At 46.1% G+C, this 22,770-nt stretch overlaps 1 protein-coding gene across 8 annotated transcripts in view; it reads right to left on the bottom strand.

Moving 5' to 3' along the window:
- Positions 1 to 22,770, bottom strand: part of Snx29 (sorting nexin 29) — a 436,235-nt gene extending 413,465 nt beyond the window's left edge. For 3 of the 8 annotated variants that reach the window (XM_006522666.3, XM_006522668.4, XM_006522669.4), the window contains exon 1: positions 22,653 to 22,770. In XM_006522666.3, coding sequence (XP_006522729.1) covers positions 22,653 to 22,659 — 7 coding nt within the window. In that variant the 5' untranslated portion in view covers positions 22,660 to 22,770. The remainder of the gene's footprint in view (positions 1 to 22,652) is intronic. The other 5 variants (XM_030249318.1, XM_030249320.1, XM_030249321.1 and 2 more) reach the window with 4 other exon arrangements.

Raw genomic sequence — 22,770 nt, 5'->3', positions numbered from 1 at the left:
GAACCAGCCTGGCTTGTGTGTCTTGCTGCCCCCGGGTCTGTCTGTCCCAGTCCTCACTCCCTTCCTCCCTTCCTCCCTCCCTCCCTTCCTTTCTTCCTTCCCTGCCTGGCGTTGGCCATGGCCCGTGCAACTCGGGTCTGTCTGTCTGTCTCTCTGTCTCTTGCTGTCCTTGCTTCCTTCCTTCTGACTGGGGCTGCCTGGCCTGCCCATCCACCCATCTGTCTGTCAAAGCCCAGCTTGTGTGTCCTGCAGCACTCAAGTCTCTCTGTCTCTTTGTCCTCCTCTCACTGTCCTCGCTTCCTTCCAACAGGGCCAAGCCCAAGTTCGCGTCCAATCGAGAGAACCAGCCCGGCTTGTGTGTCCTTCCTGCCTCCCTAGGGTCTGTCTGTCCCAGTCCTCGCTCCCTTCCTTCCTTCCTTCCTTCTGACCCGGCCCTGCCTGGCATTGCCCATAAAAGAAAAAAAAAAAAAAAAAAGGAGGAGGAGGAGGAGGAGGAGGAGGCGAAGTTGTTGTTGACTGGGGTGAGGGTGGACAGGAGGACCATCAGACAGACTGGCACAGCAGCTGGTCATGGAGGGTCCTTCCCAGCAGGCTACAGGCTAAGATTCTGCTGTAACTAACTGGTGCAAGTGTGATTTTGATGGGCAACATTGCCCCCTCGGAAGCCTGTGCTAGACTCACCACATCAAAATGGCTGCCTTCCTCCAGGCCTGGAGGTGAAACAGAGACACTCAAGAAAACACTGGAAGAGCTTTTTTGGAGAAGGTCAAGCCTACAGAGCATCCTCCCCAGGAAAGAGAGCATATGGAAGCACGGCTCATGGCAGTGCAGATGCCCGGGCACATCCTTCACAGCTGTGCTTCTCCACAGCTTTCTCTTTACTTAATTGAAGGGTTGCTTTCTGCCCCCTCCCTCCCAACACTACAATGGAAGGAAAGAACGGCTTTCTTCCTTCCTTTTTCCAAGCTCTATTCCTCACACTGGACAGCAACAACAAGAAATGACAGCTTCGCTGGGCGTGGTGGCGCACGCCTTTAATCCCAGCACTCGGGAGGCAGAGGCAGGCGGATTTCTGAGTTCGAGGCCAGCCTGGTCTACAGAGTGAGTTCCAGGACAGCCAGGGCTATACAGAGAAACCCTGTCTCAAAAACAAACAAACAAACAAACAAACAAACCAAAAAAAAAAAAAAAAAAAAAAAAGAAATGACAGCTTCGTCCTAACAATACTTCTACTGTTTTTTTCTCATAACAAAACTTTATGAGACTAAGAAACAATAAAAACAAATAGAAAGAAAGAAAGGAAAGAAAGGAAGGAAAGGAAGGGAAGGGAAGGGAAGGGAAGGGAAGGGAAGGGAAGGGAAGGGAAGGGAAGGGAAGGGAAGGGAAGGGAAAGGAAGGGAAAGGAAAGGAAAGGAAAGGAAAGGAAAGGAAAGGAAAGGAAAGGAAAGGAAAGGAAAGGAAAGGAAAAGGAAAGGAAAGAAAAAAAGAAAGGAAAGGAAAGGAAGGAAGAGAGAAAGAGAGAAAGAGAGAAATGTCTCTACCATCTCACTAGACTGGCATTCTAGTCAGCTACTACTAACTGTGTGCACTTGGGAGGGTATGTATGTTTGTGCATGTTCAGGCACACACATTCGGACACCAAAGGTCAACCTAGGTGTCACTCCTCAGGAGCCAGCTCCTTAGGTTTGTTTATTTGTTTGTTGCTTTGAACAGGGTCTCACTGGACCACAGGCCTTACCAATGGCTAGGTTTGGTTGGCCATCCAGGGAGCGCCAGGGACCGACCTACTGCTGTGTTTAGGTTATGAGTATATTCCACCATGTCGGGCTTTTCCACATGGTGCTAAGTATCTGAACTCAGGTCCTCATGCACCCTGTGAAAACACACGCTGAGGTGAGCAGCTCTCAGCTTAGAGGCTGTCCCTGCCCGTGCTCTCCCCAGGCATGAATCCCAGTGAGACTATCTTATCCCTGAAAAGATATGAGAAGAGAGTCTTCAGGACACAAGACAAACAGGTGACTCCAAGGCCACATATCAGCAGCAGGAAGTTGAGAGAGGGCCCTAGCTTTGAAGGGAGTAACATTCAGCAGGAAGTCACAAGACATAAGTCCTCATCCTAGCCGGGCTACTTGCTGGCCATGTGACAGGGCAGTCACTTCCCCTCTCTGGATACTGGTTCCTGCATGATATTGTGAGCACTAGCCCTACAGTATCCAAACAGAAGGATCTTGCACAGACTGGCAGGCAGAAACACAAGGTGTTTCCTCACCTTCTACAGTGACACACCAGAGAATGCAGGACACACACACACACACACCAGAGCCCTGAAGAGCCCTCCAGCTCCCAGCATCACAACCACACAGGACAAGTATCAAGTTAACACTACCCCAAGTCCCAGCTGTGGGCCAAGTCAATAAATAAGGTCTGCACCATCCTTTACCAAGAAGGGGAAAGGGCTCACCCAAGAAACAGAACGGAGGCTGCCCGAGAAGACATTTACGTTGGCACCACATTTGTCTGCGACACACCTGTAAGAACAGCCCACTACAAATCCTGAACCCTTGCTCAGTCACACCTCAGAGGTGAACCCTGGTCTTCCTGCCCATCTCCAGGGACAACTTCAACTAACCAGCAGCTATTGATAGATCACTGTCAAAATGAAGAGACTTGGCTCAGTGAGGGAACACTTTTCCTGGGTTCCATCCCCAGCACCCCAGAGAATGTCCCTAAAGCTGCACACACGATATCACATATTCATGTGAAATGCCACAACCCAGTTCAAATGTCACTGTGTGGCCCTGACCTTTTAGAAGTAAGGTTTAATATTCTGTTTAGATTCCTGATAGGTTCAAACCAAGTCCTACTGCCACCTTGGTGACAAGAATGAGAAAGTGGGGGCTTGAGCTATCCTCCTCAAGCTGGGAAGGAGCAGACATATAAGCCAGACAGACTTTGGAGGTCAGAGGCAGGAAGTGGATGCAGGGTTTCCTTTAGGTGATGAAGAACAGGACAGAGGTGCTGGTCACACATTATAAATGGTGCTGGTTGCTCAACTTAAGTGATAGCTAACTCTGCATCATACTGATAAATATTTTATGGAAAGGCCTGCCACAGGGGGGGGGACACCTATTTTAATGTAATCAAACAACTACAGGAGGATTGCTCCCAAGGAAGGAGCACCAAGCTGTACACTGAACACCCTCTTACACACACCTAGTTTCCTATGGAGAGCCTCTCTCTCTCTCTCTCTCTCTCTCTCTCTCTCTCTCTCTCTCTCTCTCTCTCTCTCTCTCTCTCTCTCTGGTGGTCAGAGTCTTCATGGAAAAGCACACAGTGCTCAAGCTTGAGGGCTCAGGAACTGCTGAGGGGCCATACACCCAGGGCCAATCCCCTCCCAAGGGCAAGCAGCAGGGTACGCAATCTTCTTTCTGGAGATGTGGTCTCATCTAGCCCAGGTAGGTCAGGAAATGGCTGGGCAGAGGATGATCCTGGCCCCCATTCTACCTATAGCATGCTGGGGTAGTAGGCTTGATGTGTCTCCTGCATGCTAGGCCAGCACTCTCCAGGAAAATACATCCCCAGCCCCCTAGAGACTTTTTATTGACTTGTTTGCTTGTTTTGGACACAGGGGCACTGGCTAACCTGAAACTCACTCTGTAGACCAGGCAGGCCTCAAACTCACAGAGATTCCCCTGCCTCTGCTTCCCCTGAGCTGGGATTAAAGGCAGGTGCTGCCATAGCTGGCTCTTGTTCCTTATTTTTGTTTCTTTTTTTTGTTTGTTTGGTTTTGTTTGTTTGTTTGTTTGTTTGTTTTTTGTCATAATGAATTAGAGACACTGGGCTTGGTGGTGCACATTGAAATGCGTAAACTAGCCAAGGAGGATTGCCATGAATTTGGAGTCAGCCTGACTCATTGTCCTAATCCAGCTAGAGCTACAAAGAAAAACCTTGTTCTCCCCCTCTCCCCCTCCCTCTTCCCCTCTGCCTCTCCCTCTCCCTCCCCCTCTCTCTTCCTCCTCCTCCTACACACACACACACACACACACACACACACACACACACACACACCATGTAGTAGAAGTAAGTAGACACCAAGCATGCCATGTCCAGGACAATCCCAAGAGTCAAAGGTGCAACAACTGAAAGACTAAGATCTAAAGTTCTGTTGGGTGGGTCTTGCCCTGAGATCAAAACTCCCTTTATTTCATTTAGTGTTGGGCTTTTCTTTTCAACCTTTTATCTCCTTGAGCACTGGACTTAACCCCCTTACTCTTTCTGGTTTTCCTTTTCTCCTCAAACTGTACAAACAACAACAACAAAAAGAACACACACACCAAAAACAACAACAACAAACCTTTGTGCCTCTCTTTGTCCAGTTTGCTCCTTTTTGTTACAGATCTGCCTAAGAGTAAGTTCTAACGACCATTAATACTAGCCTGTCTTGGCATTTCTGCCAATACCATAAATCCAAAACTCTTTAATTTAGCCTCAGGCAGATTTTTAAGACAAGGACAGGGCTGGCAAGATGGCTCAGCAGTTAAGAGCGCAGACTGCTCTTCCAAAGGTCCTGAGTTCAAATCCCAGTAACCACATGGTGGCTTACAACCATCCGTAATGAAATCTGATGCCCTCTTCTGGAGTGTCTGAAGACAGCTACAGTGTACTTACATATAATAAATAAATAAATCTTAAAAAAAAAAAGACAAGGACAAAAGCAAACATATTCTTTGCCAAAATATCACATACACACACACACATATACACACACATATATACACACAACTAGGTCACTTACTAACTAACATTCTTCCCCTCTAAAACTTCTGAAGCCAACCTACAATTCAAATCACTCTCGCACTTCTGCCTGCCATGCTCCTACTAGGATGGCCCAATAAGGCCCATTTAAAGCACTCAACTGCTTTCACAGTCCAAAGTCCACATTCTACCAACATGTAGCAAGGTCAGCCTGTCACAGCAATACCCCAGTCAGGTACCAACTTCTGTTCCAGTCACTGTTCTATTACTGTGACGTGATCATCATGACCAAGGCAACTCTTTTTTTGTTTGTTTGTTTGGGTTTTTTGTTTGTTTTTCTTTTCTTTTTTTTAAATAGGGCAATTTCTTTTTTAATTGTTTTTAAGACTTGGCAGCAAATACCTTTACTCACTTGAGCCATCTCACTGGCCCAGTAAAATTGTGTGTATATTTTTAAAGATGTATTTATTTATTTTATTCATATGAATACACTGTAGCTGCTTTCAGACACACCAGAAGAGGGTGTCAGATCCCATTACAGGTGGTTGTGAGCCACCATGTGGTTGCTGGGAATTGAACTCAGGACCTCTGGAAGAGCAGTCAGTGCTCTTTACTGCTGAGCCATCTCTCCAGCACCTTGTTTGTTTTTTGAGACAGGGTTTCTCTGTATAGCCCTGGCTGTCCTGGAACTCACTCTATAGATAGACCAGGCTGGCCTCGAACCCAGAAATCCGCCTGCCTCTGCCTCCCAGGGCAACTCTTACAAAGAAAAGCAATTAATTGAGGGCTTGCTTACACTTTTAGTCCATTATTACCATGGCAGGGAATGTGGCCAGGAGAGAAATGGCATGGGAGAAATAGCTGAGAGCTACATCCTGAGTCTCCTGGAGGTGGGGAGGAGCCAAAATGGGCTTTTGAAGTCTCTACCAGTAACACCTTTGCTCCAATAAGGCCACACCTCCTTATCCATCTAATCCTTTCAAATGCTTAGGTGGTAACTAAGCATTCAAATATATGAGCCAGTAGGGACCATTTTTATTCAAACCACCACAGTTATTTGGAATGTTTGCTTTAAAAAATAAAAATAAAAGAGATGCGGGAAGAAAAAGCAGAATCTCAGTGTATTAGTCAGGGTTCTCTAGAGTCACAGAACTTATGGATAATTTCTAAATAGTAAAGGAATTTATTGATGACTTACAGTCGGCAGCCCAATTCCCAACAATGGTTCAGTCGCAGCTGTGAATGGAAGTCCAAGGATCTAGCAGTTACTCAGTCTCACGCAGCAAGCAGGCGAAGGAGCAAGAGCAAGAGCAAGAGCTAGACTCCCTTCTTCCAATGTCCTTATATTGTCTCCAGCAAAAGGTGTAGCCCAGATTAAAGGTGTGTTCCACCACACCTTTAATCCCAGATGAAAGGCATAGCCCAGATTAAAGGTGTGTTCCTTAACTCGGAGATTCAATCTTCTGGAATCCATAGCCACTATGGCTCAAGATCTTCAAACCAAGATCCAGATAAGGATCTCCAAGCCTCCAGATAAGGGTCACTGGTGAGCCTTCCAATTCCGGATTGTAGTTCATTCCAAATATTGTCAAGTTGACAACCAGGAATAGCCACTACAATCCACCCCTTGTCAACTTGACACAAATAATATCTCATGTTCACATGAAACAATAACAAGGTTGTAAATACGCCTAACATGATATAACTATCCCTCGTACAATCGCAAACGCATTAGTAAATTTACAATGGGCATTCATATTACTTTATAATCCTCGTTTCTGCAACTGGTTACGTGGCCTTAATTGGTATTTATAACTACCTTCCTCTACTACCCATTCTGTATTTCCTTCACCTTCAGCCAGCACCTCAGCAGGTCTTGGCTCTTTTCCTGGAGGATTGACCCATACCTTCATTCCTGATGGGTCTGCGTCCTTTGTCATCCTGCTTGGATTAGGCTGTTGTAGTTTCCCATTGACTTTAATCACAGGACATGGTAGTACTAAGAGACGCCCTAAGGGATCTCCTGCACTCCAGACATAATCTTGCTTACCACCATTGTGAAGAGGTAATCCAATTTCCCCATGGTAATCTGGATCTATCACCCCTCCTAACACTGTTATTCCTTTTTTAGCCTGTTGGTTTAAGGGCATTAGAAGCCCAAAATGACCAGGGGGAAGTCTGAGCTTCCAGTTCAATGAAATGTTTGTTGTAGCTCCTGGTAGGAGCACTCCCCTCTCTGGAGCCAAAACTTCTAAGCCAGCAGAACCTAGAGTTATGGGGACAGGAAGCAAAAATTTTCCTAGAGGGTCACTAGGAGTGATAGTAAGTGGAACTATTCCGTTTTCCACCCCTTGATTCCTGGACCCATGAATCCTGGCTATGGGTGAAACTGTACCATATATCGAGCGCTGATTCAAAGCATATACTGCCTTCTGAAGAACTCTGCCCCAGCCTTCCAAGCTGTTACCACCTAATTGGCGCTGTAACTGCGTCTTCAAAAGGCCATTCCATCTTTCTATCAGCCCAGCTGCTTCAGGATGATGGGGAATGTGGTAAGACCAGTGAATTCCATGATCGTGAGCCCACTGTCGTACTTCTCTGGCTGTGAAATGAGTTCCTTGGTCAGAAGCAATACTGTGTGGAATACCATGACGATAGATGAGGCATTCTGTCAGTCCGTGAATGGTGGTTTTAGCAGAGGCATTACGTGCAGGAAAGGCAAATCCATAACCAGAATAAGTATCTACTCCAGTAAGAACAAAACGCTGTCCTTTCCACGAAGGAAGTGGTCCAATGTAGTCAACCTGCCACCAGGTTGCTGGCTGGTCACCTCGAGGAATGGTGCCATATCTGGGGCTCAGTGTTGGTTTCTGCTGTTGGCAGATCTGGCAATCAGCAGCAGCTGTAGCCAGGTCAGCCTTGGTGAGTGGAAGCCCATGTTGCTGAGCCCAAGCATAACCTCCATCTCGACCACCATGGCCACTTTGTTCATGTGCCCATTGAGCAATGACAGGGATGGCTGGGGAGAGAGGCTGATTGTCCACAGAACGGGTCATCTTATCCACTTGATTATTGAACTCCTCCTCAGCTGAAGTCACCTTTTGGTGAGCATTTACATGGGACACAAATATCTTCACATCCTTTGCCCATTTGGAGAGATCTATCCACATACTTCTTCCCCAGATGTCTTTCTCACCAATTTTCCAATTGTGATCTTTCCAAGTCCCTGACCATCCAGCCAATCCACTGGCTACAGCCCATGAGTCAGTGTATAATCGTACATCTGGCCATTTCTTCTTGCAAACAAACTGTAATACCATGTGTACTGCCCGAAGTTCTGCCCACTGTGAAGATTTCCCTTCACCTGTGTCTTTCAAGGTTGTCCCAGAAAGGGGTTGTAATGCTGCAGCTGTCCACTTCTGGGTGGTGCCTGCATAACGTGCAGAGCCATCAGTAAACCAGGCTCTAGTCTTCTCCTCTTCAGTCAGTTGATCATAGGGAACACCCCATGAGGCTATAGGTGCATGCTTGGCAGCAGATGGCATTGTAACAGGAGTAGAAACCATAGGCATTTGAGCAACTTCTTCATGTAACTTGCTTGTGCCTTCAGGACCTGCTCTGGCCCGATCACGTATATACCACTTCCATTTGATAATAGACTGCTGCTGTGCACGTCCCACTTTATGACTTGCAGGGTCTGATAGTACCCAGCTCATGATGGGTAGTTCAGGTCGCATAGTGACTTGGTGTCCTATTGTCAGACGTTCAGTTTCCACTAAGGCCCAATAGCAGGCCAAGAGCTGTTTTTCAAAGGGAGAATAGTTGTCTGCAGATGATGGTAGAGCTTTGCTCCAAAATCCCAAAGGCCTTTTCTGTGATTCACCTACAGGGGCCTGCCAGAGGCTCCAAACAGCATCTCTATCAGCCACAGACACCTCAAGTACCATCGGATCTGCTGGGTCATATGGTCCAAGTGGTAGAGCAGCCTGCACAGCAGCCTGGACCTGTTGAAGGGCCTTCTCCTGTTCCAGGCCCCACACAAAGCTAGCAGCTTTCCGAGTCACTTGGTAAATAGGCCTAAGTAACACACCCAAGTGAGGGATGTGTTGTCTCCAGAATCCAAATAGACCCACTAAACGTTGTGCTTCTTTCTTGGTTGTAGGAGGGGCCAGGTGCAATAACTTATCTTTCACCTTAGAAGGAATATCTCTGCATGCCCCACACCACTGGACTCCTAAGAATTTCACTGAGGTAGATGGTCCTTGAATTTTGGTTGGATTTATTTCCCATCCTCTGATACGCATATGTGTTACCAATGAGTCCAAAGTGGTTGCTACTTCCTGCTCACTTGGTCCAATCAGCATAATGTCATCAATATAGTGCACCAATGTGATATTTTGTGGAAGATCCAAACGATCAAGATCCCTTCTAACTAAATTATGACATAGGGCAGGAGAGTTAATATATCCTTGAGGCAAAACTGTGAAGGTATACTGTTGGCCTTGCCAACTGAAAGCAAATTGCTTCTGGTGGTCCTTATGGACAGGTACTGAGAAGAAGGCATTTGCCAGATCAATAGCCGCATACCAGGTGCCCGGAGATGTGTTAATTTGCTCAAGTAAGGAAACTACATCTGGTACAGCAGCTGCAATTGGAGTTACTACCTGATTTAGTTTTCGGTAATCAACTGTCATTCTCCATGATCCATCTGTTTTCTGCACTGGCCAGATAGGAGAGTTAAACGGAGATGTGGTGGGAACCACCACCCCTGCATCTTTCAAGTCCTTGATAGTGGCAGTAATTTCTGCAATGCCTCCAGGAATACGATACTGTTTTTGATTCACTATTTTCTTTGGCAGAGGCAACTCTAAAGGCTTCCATTTGGCCTTTCCAACCATAATAGCCCTCACTCTACAGTTCAGGGAACCAATATGAGAATTCTGCCAATTTCTGAGTATATCTATCCCAATTATACATTCTGGAACTGGGGAAATCACCACAGGATGTGTCCGGGGACCTACTGGACCTACTGTGAGTCGGACATCAGTCAAAACTCCATTAATCACCTGCCCTCCATAAGCCCCTACTTTAACTGGAGGGCCACAATGTTTCTTGGGATCCCCTGGGATCAGTGTCAACTCAGAACCAGTATCCAGCAGACCCCGAAAAGTCTGATTATTTCCTTTTCCCCAGTGTACAGTTACCCTTGTAAAAGGCCGTAGGTCCCTCTGGGGAAGAACTGGAGAAAGGGTAACAGCAAAACCTTTGAGTGTCTTATCAAGATCCTTCCTCAGAGGAACCTGGCCACCCCTTCATTCAAGGGGTTCCGGATCTGCAAACTGTCTCAAGTCTGGAAATTGATTCACTGGCCGAGATTGCTGTTTACCACGATCTAATGTAGCCTTTCTTTCATTTGTTTGAGAATTTTTCTGCTTATACAGATCAAACAAATATGCAGTAGGCTTCCTATGTATTTCATTCCTGGAAACACCATGATTGATTAGCCAGTACCAAAGGTCCAAGCGAGTCATGCCATTATAAATTTCACCTCTCCTGTGCTGACCATTACTGGGTATGTTATTATAAACATTCTTTTGTCTACGCTGTCCATTATAATAACTAGGATCACCTTGTCTCCGGCGATTCAATGCTGCCACCTGGCCCTTGTTACCTCGGGATCCAACTAAACCCAGTGAATTTAATTCATCTAATTGAGCAGAAGCATCTCCAATGCTAAGATCTGGCACAAGGAAAAGGGAAAGAACAAAACCCTTCAAATGTGCTGGTGCCCCTCTCACCAATTTGCGTCTTATAGAGCTGGTGAAAGGCATATCTTCTGGACCTTCCCATTGTGGACAATTATGCTTTACACAATATATCCACTCTAGCATTGCAATTTCCCTAAGTCTTAAAATCCCTTCATCAACACTAAGCCACGGAATATCAGGCATCTCCAAGTCATTTCCAGTAGGCCATCTTTTGATAAACACCTCAGCCAACCATTCAAACAAACTTTTGACACCTTTTTTAACTATGCGAGCTTCCGTATTAAACCTAGAATCTCTACTCAGAGGACCCATGTCAATAAACTCAGCCTGCTCTAGTTTTATGTTCCTTCCACCCTTATCCCACACCCTTAAAATCCATTCCCACACATATTCACCAGGTTTCTGCTTGAATGAATTAGCAAACTCATTAAGCTCCTTAGTAGTGTAGCGAATTTCCTCATGGACTACACTTTCTACCTCCCCTCTAGGAGCCTGTTTTGCTTTGAGTCTGGTTACAGGTCTAGAAGAAACTATTGGTGGGCCGTGAGCAGACTCTGCAAAATTAATTTCCTCATGTGGGGAAGGGATTATTTCAAGAGGTGGGGCTGAGGGTACTACTTCCTCAGGTGGGGCAAACCCTTGAGAATCTGAGGATTCAAAATTCTCAGCTTCAACATGGTCTTCCCACACATCCCCATCCCATGTTGTAGGATCCCATTCTTTGCCAATTAGAGCCCTTACTTTAACTGTCGACACACTCTGAGGCTGAGACTTGAATTTTCGCTGTAGTTCAGCCAACCTTACAATGAGAGTTTCTGTTTGATTTTCTGCAACTTGAGCTCTATTGCTACAAGAGAGAAGATTCTCCTCAAGGACACACTTAGCAACTTTTAGATCGTTTACTTGTGTCTGGAGCCTTTCGATTTTATCACACAACTCCTTCCTTTCATTCATCATTTTTTCCACAGATACTAAGAGCAGCCAGCCTGTAAAATCATTTTTCGATTTTTTCCCCATCTTGTAGAAAGCTTTGTGCACTGAATCACCTAATTCATTAAGAAAATCAAGGGCATTAGCTTCTTTAAGTTCGGAATATAGTTTCAACCATGGGTCTTCAAAATTCTCTGAGCTCCCAGGAGGGAGAGAATCTGGAGAGGTTTCAATAGTTGAAAGTGCTGGTGGATCAACAAGCCAATTCCAGAATTTTAAAAGATTCATCCTTGTACTTCTGTTACTCTAGAACCACTCCTGGTACCAACTTCTGTATTAGTCAGGGTTCTCTAGAGTCACAGAACTTATGGATAATTTCTAAATAGTAAAGGAATTTATTGATGACTTACAGTCGGCAGCCCAATTCCCAACAATGGTTCAGTCGCAGCTGTGAATGGAAGTCCAAGGATCTAGCAGTTACTCAGTCTCACGCAGCAAGCAGGCGAAGGAGCAAGAGCAAGAGCAAGAGCTAGACTCCCTTCTTCCAATGTCCTTATATTGTCTCCAGCAAAAGGTGTAGCCCAGATTAAAGGTGTGTTCCACCACACCTTTAATCCCAGATGAAAGGCATAGCCCAGATTAAAGGTGTGTTCCTTAACTCGGAGATTCAATCTTCTGGAATCCATAGCCACTATGGCTCAAGATCTTCAAACCAAGATCCAGATAAGGATCTCCAAGCCTCCAGATAAGGGTCACTGGTGAGCCTTCCAATTCCGGATTGTAGTTCATTCCAAATATTGTCAAGTTGACAACCAGGAATAGCCACTACACTCAGCTATATAGACTCAGGCAGAGAAAATGTAATGGAGGCCGGGGACGTGTCGGTTGGCAGAGAGCCTGCCTTCCACGCAGGAAACTCTGAGTTCAGTCCCCATGCATGTGTATACCACAATGTAGGTACACACCTGTAATCCCAGTACTAGGAATTAGAGGCAGGAAGATCAGGAATTCAAGGGCCATCCTAGCTTCCTAACAAGGTCAAGATGAGCCTGAGCCACTTGAGACTGTTTCAGAAAAGAAAGATAAATGGGCTGGAGAGAGGCTAAGAGGCTAAGAGCACTGGCTGCTCTTCCAGAGGACCCAGGTTTGATTCCCAGCACCCACATGGCAACTCATAACTACCTGTAACTCTAGCTCTAGATGATCTGATGCCCTCTTCTGGCCTCTTTAATCACCTGGTGCACAGACATATATGCACCAAAAACTAAACTCCATATACATGAAATCAATCTCAAAAGTGAAAGGTTCCCTCTCCAGGGAAAGAAGGGACCCAGGCCAGCAGGCAGGGGAGCTGGCAGAAGGACCTGGGCCACTCAGAGCCAGGGAAAGGGCCTTACCTGCACAGGCTTCACACTGGCCCATCTCTCACCCAAACACAGCCTCCCCTACCTGAGTCAGCGGCATCTCCCAGCCCTTCCAGCTTCTCTGGAGCAGAACCTGGGCAAATTCTGTCCCATTAAGGTCTCTGCTCCGACATCTCACACACACACACACACACACACACACACACACACTCACACACATACTCACACACATACTCACACACATACTCACACACACACTCACACACACTCACACACACTCACACACTCACTCACACTCACTCACACACACTCACACACACACACACTCATACACACTCTCACACACACTCACACACACTCACACACACTCATACACACTCACACACACATACTCACACTCACACACACACTCACACACACACACACACACACAGAGGTCTTGCTGATGCCACATGCTTATGTTTCCTCCACACAGACAGTTTATCAAGACAGACTACACACACAACTCTAGGCTAAGTGCAGGATACAGATCTGGCCCACCAGATTCACCAGCATGGGCTATAGGATGGCTCTACAGTCAGCCAACCCTGAACTTCCCCTGGAGTACTCCTGACTTGGTGTCACTTTGACAGAACGGCAGCCAAGAGCTACTGGTAGCCCTCTTGCCTCTGTGAAGGAGAGCTGGACAGAAGCATTGTCCTGCTAACTCCCTAGGAACCTGGATCCAGGCCTGAAGCCAGGAAAAATGGCCCTAAGTCTTTTGATTACACAACTCTACATAGTCCCATGTTGCAGACCTCAGCTTAAACAATTTCTACCGCATTCCACCAAGAACCAGCAAAGTCTTTTTCCCTGAGATGACAACATTTCAACAGGCACCAATGCCATACAGCCCTTTGCTGAGTGAAAAGGGACAGACCGAGTTGCTATTCCAAGAGTGTTTTGAATGGCCTGCCATTACTGCCACTGGGCTTCATCTCCCTTGCAGCATTTCATACTAGTACAACTACCAGCTTGGGCACAGAAGCAATCAGTGCCAGCTCTGGGAAATCACATCAGAGACCTAAGGCAAAGAAAGGAAGGCTACTGTGATGGTTTGAATAGGTATGGCCCCCACAGACTCATGCATTCACATGCTTGAACATAGGGAGTGGCGCCATTAGGAGGGGTGGCCTGGTTGGAGTGGGTGTGTCACTGTGGAGATGGGCTTTGAGGTCATTTATGCTCAAGGTACCCTCAGTGTGGCAGCCTGGGGGTCCAGATAGAGGACTCTGAGCTCCTTCTCCAGCACCGTGTCTTCCTGTATACTGCCATGCTTCCTGCCATGCGGATAATAGACTAAACCTCCCAACTGTAAGCCATCCTCCATTAAATGTGTTCCTTATAAGAGTTGACATGGTCATGGTGTATCTTCACAGTAATAAAACCCTAAGACAGCTACCCTGTCCTGCACCACTGTTTACAACAGGAAAGTAGAGAAAAAGGAAAGGAGGAGGGAGAGGGCTAGCTAAGGCTCAATGCAATCCATAGTTAAATGTGTGCTACATGCAAAACGGATTACTGCAATACTGTGCAGTCCATAACCCTGACCAGGGTGCAGTCCATGGAGCAATGTTTTATCTGGAAATGTTAGAGATGAAAGTAAAACTAAATTCTATGGTAATGATAAAATGACCTGGGCTGGTATCAAAGGTTTCCTCAATCTTTATTTTTCCTTTTGTTTTTAAAGGGTGTGTTTCATTTATATCAGGCTTATCTTGAGCTTCTGATCCTCCTGTACCCCACTCTGAGTGAAGGGTTACAGGTGTGCACCCCACTCGTGGCTTATGCAATGCTATTGATGATGGAACCAGAGCCACAGGCAAGCTAGGCAAGTGCTCTACCCCCTGAGCCACAGCACCATCCTTCATTCTTACTTTCAATGTCTTCATTTTATGATCCTTTAGGCATCTTTGAAACACTCTCACTATGTAGCCCTAGCCTGAAACTTGATACATAGACCAGGCTGGCCTCAACTCACAGAGCTCCATCTGCCTCTGCTGCCCAGCTATTGGGATTAAAATGTATGTCACCAGGCCCAGCTTTAGTCCCAAATTTCAAGAGTGCTAACAACTTGGCTCTCATGAAACATTCAGAAGGAACCTAGGCACACAGCCGCAGGAGTGGTCAGTGGCATTACTCCAGACCACTGACTGTAAAGGTGTTACACCACTTCTGACATTGGAGCTCTAACATTCTCCCATAATTCACCATCCCTGTGACGTCATGAAGAGAAATGATATTAATAGCCTCTGAATGAAACCACAGACATTCTTTTTCCAGTCACTGTTTCAGCTCATTCCAAGAACAAATCACTTCTGGTCAAGGTGCAGCCAACAATCAAGGAGAGACCTGTGACCTTCAACTTTCCAGAAAAATAAGAAACAGCCACGATGTACACACATAAGAAACAGTGGTGATCTCTCTTGGGCAAGCTGCTGTCAGGTTCAGTGACTTCTTGGGCCCTGACTTTCCTGCCCTTTGAACTGGGATTCCAGAGTTTTCCTAACACTAGGGCTCCTGAGAGTTACTGATGGAAAAAGGTCCTCATGTATCCTTAGACAAAAGATAGTGCTAGTGAACAATAATGACCTCTGCCTTCCCATGGAGAGCAAACATGCAGTCTAGAAACCAGAATCCCTTAGCTTCTAGAGGTCAGCAGTGACCTCTGGTTCCTGCCTACTGAGTTTTCCAGGAAACCATCTGACCACTCCCTCCCTAAGAGACACCAGAGTGGGTCTTTTCCTCCTGGCAATTTGTTTACTTCTACAGGCAAATGTAAATCTACAATGGCTGTGTTGGATGTATGTTGAGCTGCATTGAAGCATATATTTTATATTTAATTCTATACTCTGCATAGTTTTTTGTTTTGTTTTTTCTTTTTGAAACAGAGCCTCATGTAACCTAGATTGTCTTCCAACTCTGCATATGGCAACAGATTTACTTGAACTCCGATCCTTCTGTCTCCACCTCCTGAGTGCTGGGACTATAGATGTGCAGTACCAAGTACGGCTTATGTAGAGCTAGAGATGGAACCAAGGGTCTCGTGCATGCTAGATAGACACTTAACCAACTGAGTCACAGCATCTTCAGCTCCATCCTGTGCTAGCAGAACACTGACTTATCAACTAACGCATAAACAGTAACTTGAGAAGTCTATGATCTTCTTCTTAACATTGCTGAGGTTTTCTATGTGAGGTCATACCATGTGGTGTTTACACATTCCCCACCAGTGGGCATCTTCATTGATTCTAGCCTGGAAATAAACTAGTATCTAGTGAATGCATTATCTAGAGTGTGCATAATCTATCTAGTGCATACATTACCTAGTGTGTGCATACACTTCCTGGATACTTGCACATAATGTTCTCAGCCTTGAACCCATCTTTCTTCTGCTTCTATTTAAACACTTTAAACACAAGAATAGAGCAGCACCTAATGGCTAATTTATAAGATGGACAAGAAACTGAAAAGCATGTTAAGGCACACCAAAAGGAAACAATCAGCAAAATCCTGCAAAAAGTCCACAGGACAAAGGAGCATGTGTCCTTCAAAGACAACTGCAAACAGCTTACAGGAGGGAACTCTGAGCAGGCCTCCCTGGAGAGGCTGAGGCAGAAGGATCTAACTATAGGAAGATATGGACTTTGAGGTCGGTTACACAGCATGACACTGTCTTCAAAAAAAAGACTATGGGGCAGGACAAGTGGCTCAGGGAGTAAAGGTGCTTGCTGTGCAAGTCTGAAAAACTGGCTTTGATCTCCAGAACTAACACAAAGGTAAATGGAGAGAACCAACTCCACAAAGGTGTCCTCTGACCTCCACATGTGTGCCATGGCACCTGCTCATACACACACACACACACACACACACACTTTCTTACACACTCACACTCACACACACACACCATTTTTTTTAACATGTCTCAGTCAGTAAAGTGCAAGAATGAGGAACTGAATTTAATCCAAAGGGCGCACATTTTTTAATCTTTAGTCCCTGCAGAAGAGGCAGACCTCTGTGATTCCATGCCGCTTGTAATATGTAATACGGGTGTTGAGGAGGCAGACGGGCAGATGCCTGAGGCTTGATGGCCTGCCTAGCTTAACTGGAGAGCAGCAGGTTCAGTACAAAATCTGGTCTCCAAACACAAGGGAGAAAGTGACTGAGAAAGGCAGAAGTTGACCTCAGATCTCCATACACAAAGACACTGTGCCTCAAAGGATGATGTGATAGACAGACAGACAGACAGACAGACAGGGTAAGCCGTGCTCAGCATGAAGGCTCACAGCAGTAATTCTATATTACTTTTTTTTTTTTTTGATTTTTCAAGACAGGGTTTCTCTGTATAGCCCTGGCTGTCCTGGAACTCACTTTGTAGACCAGGCTGGCCTTGAACTCAGAAATCCTCTTGCCTCTGCCTCCTGAGTGCTGGGATTAAAGGTGTGCGCCACCACGCCCGACTTAATTCTATATTACTTAAGAGGTGGAGACAGGAGGATCAGGAATTCCAGGACTGCGTCAGCTACACAGCAAGTTCAGTGTCAGCCTGAGCAACATAAGACCCTATCTCAATAAAAGAAAGTAAGAAGACAATTCATAGGATGGGAGAGAAGCTTTGTAAGCATATTAATAAAGGAATTATATCTGGAAATTACACAGAATCCTGGCAGCTCAACATTAGGAGACAAATGGTTCAATTGAAAAGTGGACTGACAATAGTGAAGGCTCAGAGGTTAAGAACACTGGCTAAGCTTCCAGAAGACCTGGGTTCAATCCCCAGTACCTACATGGCAGCTCAAAACTGCTTATAACTCTAGCTCCAAGAAATAAGACACCCACTTCCGATCTCTGACACACCCAGGCACGAATGTGGTACACATGTATACATGCAGGCAAAATACCCACACAGATAAACTATTAAAATGAGAAGAACTTCCATGGACAGATGATATAAACACTCATTTCTCCAGAGAACATATGGGCACAAGAGGCTATGCTGAGAAAGCCTAGACATTAGGAAATGCAAATCAAAACCACAAACAAGTGTCACTTCACACCCATGCCAATGTGGGCTACCATGGTGCTCTGGGACAGAAGAGCAGATCAGACTCCTCAGCTACTTCCATACAATGCAAGGCCACTCTTCCCTTCATTACCCAAGAAGAATGGAAACTAGAGCCGCACACAAGACTGTATGTGACCTCCACAGCAGCACCCTTCTAAGAGCCAAGTGAAAATCCCCCAAAGCCCAGTCGCTGCACGTAGACAGGGGAGCAATACCCGAGCAACAGAACCACTTGGCCACAGGAAGGATAAACTATGGGTCAGGCTGCTCCATGGCTGGATCCTGAGGACAGTATACTTAGTTAACAAAAACAAAAATGCTATGATTTTATTTATATAACATACAAACAGTAGAAAAATCCAGAGGGCCGGGCATACAACCCCACGCTTGGGAAGTAGAGGCAAGGGGAACCAGAGGATAAAGGCTATCCTGGGCTACATACTAAATTCAATACCTGCCTGGACTACATAATACAGTATCTCAAAAGAATAAGAAAAAATAATCCAGAGACAGAAAATAGATTAGTTGCCTAAGACTGAGCAGAGGGACTTGAACAGCAATTGCTAACGAGCCCAGAATGTCTTTCTGGAGTGATACAATTTTTCTAATATTGATCCCAGTGAGGTTTGAACAGTTCTGTCACAGCACTAAAATAAACCTTAAAATCTCTTTCCCACTGAGCAGTGGTGGTGCACACCTTTAATCCCAGCAATCAAGAGGCAGAGGCAGGTAGATCTCTGAATTCAAGGCCAGCCTGGTCTACAGAGTGAGTTCCAGGATAACAAGGGCTACAGAGAAACTCTGTCTCTAAAAACCAAAATAAGAAAAAACAAAACTAAATTCTCTTCCAAAGACAGCTAAATTATTTAAAACAAAATCCACCCTTAGATCTGTGTTGTAAGATTACACCATAAAACAAAACTATAAAGCAAGGACTTAAATGTGAACATTAGCTGGTGAGTGCTATTGGGATATCACTGCTTTCTAACAGGATTACAAAATTAATTATTTTTAAACATAATATGAGAGATACATATAAAAGTCTTTGCGTAGCCGGGCGTGGTGGCGCACGCCTTTAATCCCAGCACTCAGGGAGGCAGAGGCAGGCGGATTTCTGAGTTCGAGGCCAGCCTGGTCTACAGAGTGAGTTCCAGGACAGCCAGGGCTATACAGAGAAACCCTGTCTCGAAAAAAACCAAAAAAAAAAAAAAAAAGTCTTTGCAGTGGCATGGCATTGGGAGAGGTGGGAAGTAGGCAAGGATGCAGACGAACTAGCAAGCAGCTGTAACTACCAACGAGGTGAGATACCAGTGCATTATACAATCCCACATTTGCAGTGTCTGAAGTAATCCTCCCACCCCCACCCCCACCCCCACCCCCAAATTTTTTGAGTTGGGGTGTCAGTTTTGAGACAGGTATACACCAGGTATCACAGGCTAGCCTGGAACCTGATCTATAGACCTGGCTGACCTCAAACGCATAATAACCCAGTGTTGGGAGTGTTGTAGTGACAGACAAGAGCCTGCCACACACCTGGCAGGAAAATCCTCGAGAAGAATGGAAATTTCTCCTGCACTTAATTTCATTAAGCACGAATTATCAATCCCAAGGGAGGTAGGATGGGGTCATTTTCAACCTCAGTCTTCAAGAAACAAAAGTACCTACCCTGAGCTTAGACACAGTATGAAGCACATGTTTAGCAGAGTAGGGCTGGGTCTGACCTCACACTAGCCTTTCCACCCTTCTGAATCAATGATACTATTTCAGAAAGGAATAAACTGACAGCGCACTTGGTTACAACTGAACAAAGGAGCTATATGAAACACACATTACTAAAACTCCAGATGTGGCATGCACTCGGCATTGGGGAGGGGACGGGAGGCTCCTGCCTCCAGTTGCTCTTTCCAAAAAGGCCATTTGGTCTCTTTTAAATGCTTTGTTTGGCTTGAGACCTAATGATTTTTTTGAAACTTCCCTTGAATTCTTATTACGTTTGTATTTATTTATCTTGTGGATTCATGTGCTAGCCACAGTGTTTCTGTGGAAGTTAGAAGACAACCTGCAGGAGTCAGCTCTCCTTCTATCCTATGGGTCCCAGGGCCAAACACAGGTCATTAGTTAACTACAAATGCTTGAGCCAGAGTTTTGATACTAAGTGTCTCCTTGAAAGATAAACTGGCCAATTTCCTTTGGTTTCTCAATTTCAGTTCTTCCTCTAATGAAGTAAAGGAATTTCTTCTGCAGACATCCAGGTCTATGACGAGCCCTTTGGTCACATTCAAAGGGAAAAGTTAGGATTAAGGTATCTATCTCTGGTGAGAGGACATAGGCTCAGCATACATGAGGCTCTGGATTTACCCCTTGGGATCACAAAGTATTTCAGAGTGCCTGGTTCCCACCATTGTCCCAGAGGGACTAAGATGCAAGCCTGTCCCCACTCTTCACTCAGCTTTTATGGAAAGAGTAACAATGAGCCCTGTTAAAGGACTTAACACCAATCATTTAGCTGAGCAACCAAAAGTCATTACTAATCTAGGAGGCAGATGCTATTGTGTATGCTTGCTTTGCTGCAAATTCCACCTTAGTTGCTCTAACTTACGCATCTTTAAAGGATGGAGAGGTGGCTCAGTCAGTGACGTGCTTGCTGGGGGACATACTTCTAACTCCAGGACTGGTGTGCTGAGGCAGACACAGGATGATTTCCAAGACCAGCTAAACAAAACAGTCTAGCTAGAACGGTGAGTCCTGGGGTCAGTGAGAGACCCTATCTCCACAAATAAGGAAGCAAGACAGAAAAACAGCCAGGGTTGATTGCTGGCCCTCCTACACATGTGCACATGCAAACACACCTGCACACACATACTAAATTAATTAATTAAAAGTATATTGCTGGGCTGGTGAGATGGCTCAGTGGGTAAGAGCACCTGACTGTTCTTCCGAAGGTCCAGAGTTCAAATCCCAGCAACCACATGGTGGCTCACAACCATCTGTAATGAGATCTGATGCCCTCTTCTGGAATGTCTGAAGACAGCTACAGTGTACTTACATATAATAAATAAATAAATCTTTAAAAAATTAAAAAAAAAGAAAATCCCAACTAATAACCAAAACACGAGTTTAAAAAAAAAAAAGTATATTGCTGCCGGGCGGTGGTGGCCCACACCTTTAATCCCAGCACTTGGGAGGCAGAGGCAGGCAGATTTCTGAGTTCGAGGCCAGCCTGGTCTAGAGAGTGAGTTCCAGGACAGCCAGGGATATACAGAAAAACCCTGTCTCGAAAAACCAAAAACCAAAAACCAAAAACCAAAAAAAAAAAAAAAAAAAAAAAAAAAAGCATATTGCTTTATGTGGTAGAGCCAGGATTTGAACCCAGTACATTGGGCTCCATCACCTTTTGGTGGATGCTGGCACACACGTTTTTGTTAACATTAGTGTTAAGTTAGACCCAGTAATTTGCTTTGGCAGATGAACGTAAACTGTAAAAACCCCTCCATTAGTCCCCTCAATAAGACCACAGTTCCATAAACTTTGCTCTTGAGCAACAAAAAGCATCTAACGTTTTTTTAAAGATGCACAGAAATAATTTAAAAAACAAAAAATTAAGACTGCCCTTTGCTCCTTTGCCCTAGCACCCTCTCCGCTCCATGAAACACCTGAGTGCAAGTCTAGAGACTGGGTGCAGAGACGAAAATCCAGCTGCACAGTAAGAAAAAACAGAAACTACGAGGGTAGGCGGGTCCTCCTAAGGGAATCCAGATCCCTGAGTCCAGCAGGAGAATCAACAGCCAACACAAGCCTTCCCTGAGTCACTCCCATCTCCACGCGCAACACCCAGGAATGACTTAGCACCAAAACATCAAAACATCATCAGGACTCTTCAGAGGGAGGCTTGAAGACACAGACTCCGACAAAGGGACTAAACTTCGGTATCACTGAGCACAAGCCGTCACAAGCACCTGCCTCTCACTTCCAGACTCCCCACCCGCTCCACCTCCCTGCTGGTGGTATTGGCTTGGGCAACGCTTGAGCCCCATTTAGGTTCAGCATTGGGCAAGAAGGAAAGGGCTTCAGGACACAACCGGAGACTTCAAACGATGAGCTAGAGGAAGACATGGAGAGAACTGAAGCATGAACTAACAGCCCAAATACAAAAGGCACAACCGGGAGAGGGACGCTGCGAGGCTAACTGGCCAGCTCTGGGGACACAGGTGCAGGGAAGAGGAGGGAAGAAGACAAAGCTGTCCTAACACTGAGACCTCTGGGGACCCGGAGCTGTCGCTCTGGTTTGCTGTGTGTGACAGGGGTGTCTAGAGATGCTCTTTGCCTTTGGAGAAAGAGGAGTCACTGGGTGGAAGAGACCTGGAACAGAGAATAACTAAAAACCAGGGGCTGGTAACTGGAGCTGAGTCCCAGGAGGGTCACGGGAGAAAGAGGGACTAAGGCAAGTACCAGAGATCTGAGAATCCGGGGTGCGGAAACCTGTCAAAGGGATCGGCTGTCTGGGAGGGAATTGGGAGCAAGCTCTGCTCTAGGAGTTGGCTGTCACTGGTGAGGCAGAGGGACAGGAGCGCCAGCCCCGGGATAGTGGGAGCGGTGCAGGAGACTCCGGGCCAGGGCTCCGAGCCTGCGAGCGACCCCGCGGGGGTCTGCAGCGTGTGAGCACACCGGGCCCGGAGCGTGCGGCTGCAGTGGCGCTACGGGGCGGGTGACAGCAGCGGGGCCGCCACTCACCGCTCATGTTGCTGCTCCCGGGGCCGCCGCCTGCCTTGCCGCCGCCGCCGCGTCTGCAGCCGCCGAGCTCCACACAGGCCGGGAGAACGCGCGCCCCGCCCGCTGGCCCCGCCCCGGA

This window comes from Mus musculus, chromosome 16, assembly GCF_000001635.26.
Source record: "Mus musculus strain C57BL/6J chromosome 16, GRCm38.p6 C57BL/6J".
NCBI classification, from domain to species: domain Eukaryota; kingdom Metazoa; phylum Chordata; class Mammalia; order Rodentia; family Muridae; genus Mus; species Mus musculus.
The sequence above is the reverse complement of the archived record's forward strand: the minus strand, read 5'-3'. Positions and strand labels throughout refer to the sequence as shown.